General features: G+C 37.0%; 1 protein-coding gene across 1 annotated transcript in view; it reads right to left on the bottom strand.

The window, feature by feature from the left end:
- LOC143035559 (uncharacterized) overlaps window positions 1-3,202 on the bottom strand; it is an 18,940-nt gene that overhangs the window by 13,394 nt on the left and 2,344 nt on the right. Inside the window, exons 2-3 of the mRNA XM_076202426.1 lie at window positions 2,645-2,728; window positions 820-979 (exon numbers count right to left, since the gene is read on the bottom strand). Coding sequence (XP_076058541.1) covers window positions 820-979; window positions 2,645-2,728 — 244 coding nt within the window. The remainder of the gene's footprint in view (window positions 1-819; window positions 980-2,644; window positions 2,729-3,202) is intronic.

Here is a 3,202-nt window from a genome sequence, read left to right on the forward strand (position 1 = left end):
TCTATTGGTAACCAAAGGTATCTTCCAAACTGAATGAAATCATCTGGTGTTAAAAGAAAATCTGTCAGAAATTCATGCCTTCTATAAATGATACCAAGGTGATGGAAAAAGGACAAGACCCCTTAAATATAACCAAATATCCAGCTAGCCAACATCCAGAGTCAATCAAAATATTTTAACTTCATGTGGAAGTACAGCCCTGAGGGGCAAGTACCTGGTATTCAGAACAGGCTTGATGCTCATTCCCTTTCACAGCATTTGAACCTTTCCATCCTATAATCTTAACATTCTTTCTTTTGAAAGGAGCAGCACGGTGGCATGTGCCCTCCCCACACATTCTTTGGCAAGTAACTGATACTGAAACAAACTCAACCCTTCACACAAACTTTGAATATACAAGTCTCTTTACAGATACACACACATTTCTCTAATGTCAACAACCACTAATCATGGGTCCACTCAGTATGCACCATAATCACCAACAATAAATAGTACACAACAAAATTTCTTGCAATTTATACAAAAGTAACCCCTCAGCCAAAAATGTCCTAACACAAAATAATCACACCCTAATTATAGAACAAATAAGCATTACTAGAATCATAAAATATCATGCAGAACTGCAGTAATTCATTTACAAATATAGGCCTACCTCTTTGGTTTGATACAAAAGATGCATAATTTGTTTAGATATGCAATGAGCCCTTGTTATGACAGATGAAATAACATATATATATATACCTAAGGTCCTTTCCATCTTATAAAGGGAGTGACCAAGTCAAAGCACACACAAAAATTAACATAAATCATAAAACTTACTTTCAATTCTACAATTGTCTGATAGTGATGACCTGATGGCAGACATAATCATGTCAAAGTGCACGAATGGGTTGTCTTCAAAGTCGCCAAATTCACTGGTGTCAAAATCATAGTAGAACTGTGCAGCATCCATTAAAGCATCCTTAATACAGCCAATTTCCTAGAGAGAGAAATAGAAAATATTAGTATTAATCATTATTGTCTTTAATTTCACTGACCTGCAGCACCACAGTAGTCAGTGATGGGTTTCAGGAAGTCCATTGGGTAAGCCCATAAGTCACTCTGGGAAAAAAATAATGTATTGTTGTCTAGGGATTATTAGTGTGGTGCATTGTTACATCTAGGGCAGTTTAATTCTATGGCCATGCCTATTCTGTGTTGATACTGCTTTAATACCATATGATGTACTGAATGCAAGCATGCTATTATATTTTTTTATACTCTCTCTCTCTTTTTTTTTTTTTTTTTGAGGGGGGCTAATGTCTGGGGAGCACTGGTGGAGTATTGAGTTTGATGATCTGTCTTGGAGAGGTTGTTAGTAGGAAAAACAGTGACTGAATATACTGCCAGTCTCAGTCACTGCCTTACTCTTGGCAACTCTAAGGTGGGAGCAGGCCCTGGGGAGTACCACTTGGTGTTGAGGCAGCAGTTGGTCCTCCTTTTCCAGATTTTTATTCCTCGAGTCTCATCTTGAGATCCTGCTACCCTCTTCTTAATAGATGAAGTGAAGAATTGCAGGACCTCAAAATGAGATTAATGACAAGTATTTAATACCAGGGGTAGGTAACATTTGCTTCTCTATATGTATGCATATATTTACCTAGTTGTATTTTACGGGAAGGGGAGCTATGCTTGTGGTGTCCTGTCTTCATATCTCATTTGATCAAAACTGTTTTTAAATTCATGTATTGTATTTGCACACACCACTTTCTCATCTAACTTGTTCCAAATGTCTATTACTCTGTGGGGAAAGCTGTTCTTTTTCAGATCTCTTTTATATGTATGTATGTGCATGTATTATCAATGGACTCTTCCCCTTGTTAGGGAGAGATGGCCAATTCAAAGTATGATTTGATGCCTAACAGCAAGAAAAAAACAGCAGGGGAATTCGCAGTCACTTCACTCTGCTCTATTTAGCTGCCTTTTAAGACATGCACAGGGACATACTGGTGGTATTTTTATCCCTTACTATGTAACATAAGAAACGATGTGGAGTCGTAGAATGGAAAAAAAAATATATATTTCAGAAGAGCAGTAGTAATGAGGCATAATGAAAGTAAAAAAGTGTCTTAGTGATTCACCACAGTTCAACACAGTCTTGGATAATGTGTTGGGCTCATGATCAATAGCTATTACTCCTCCCAATGAGAGCTCAGAGCTTATATATGGCTCATCTATGGGTAATACTGTGACCTTGCACAGACATACACCCAACTCCTTGACCACTAGAGTTGTAGTCCCAGTTCACAGAGCCAGTGATGCTGGACATTTTTTCAGCTGTGGGCGGGACTTGATCTTTGGAAGTACAGTTGTTTGCATTAGAGGTAGAGACACTGTACCACTGGAACCATCAAGGTGTAAAATTCCTTTGTGGTGTGGAATATTTATCAGCTGAAACAAAGTAGAATGCTTAATGACATTGGGTCATAGGGGTGTTACTAGTTCCTAAAGTCCTGAATGATATTAAAATTAGGAATATAAACTAGTGATGGAATACGCAAATACAAAGATTGGCACCAACATTACAAATGCAAGTATGACACCAAAATCATATATCAAAAAGAAAAAAAATGCTTATATACAAAAGATAACATTGAAAACTTACAAGATCACAACTCTCCACTGGAGTTGAGCCAACTATTCCATGACATTCTGTTGCATAGCACGCCAAATCACATCCAAGAATACACTGAAACAGGAGGTAGACAGGTAGGTAGAATTTACAGTAAATAGATAAATGATTAAATCACTGTGGATTCATATTTCAAGTGTGAATACCAAATTTTAAGTGGCATTGTACACACCAGAATATAAGATGTATCCTATATTTAGGATTTATTGAACTGATAAAACTGGAAAGAAATTTCTTCTATAGCCTGAGCCATACTCTGCTTGGGTAGCTACTGCTTACCTCTGACTTTTAATCACTAATCATATCTAAGGCTTATTTGTGTAACTTGCCCTTGAATCACTCGTATAGCTAATGCAGTAAGCTAGAATGGCACATCTATTCCTGTTTATATCAGTTAAAAACTTAGCCTACCTTATATTTAGTGTAAATTTACCTTTGATTACTGGTAGTTCGAATATACCTAAGGGATCACCTTTGACCGTATTTGACCAACCAGTGACCAATGGATGGAAGTTTATAAAGGCTAAATAT

Source organism: Oratosquilla oratoria, chromosome 19 (assembly GCF_046742065.1).
Source record: "Oratosquilla oratoria isolate Oo_2021 chromosome 19, ASM4674206v1, whole genome shotgun sequence".
Taxonomy (NCBI): Eukaryota; Metazoa; Arthropoda; class Malacostraca; order Stomatopoda; family Squillidae; genus Oratosquilla; species Oratosquilla oratoria.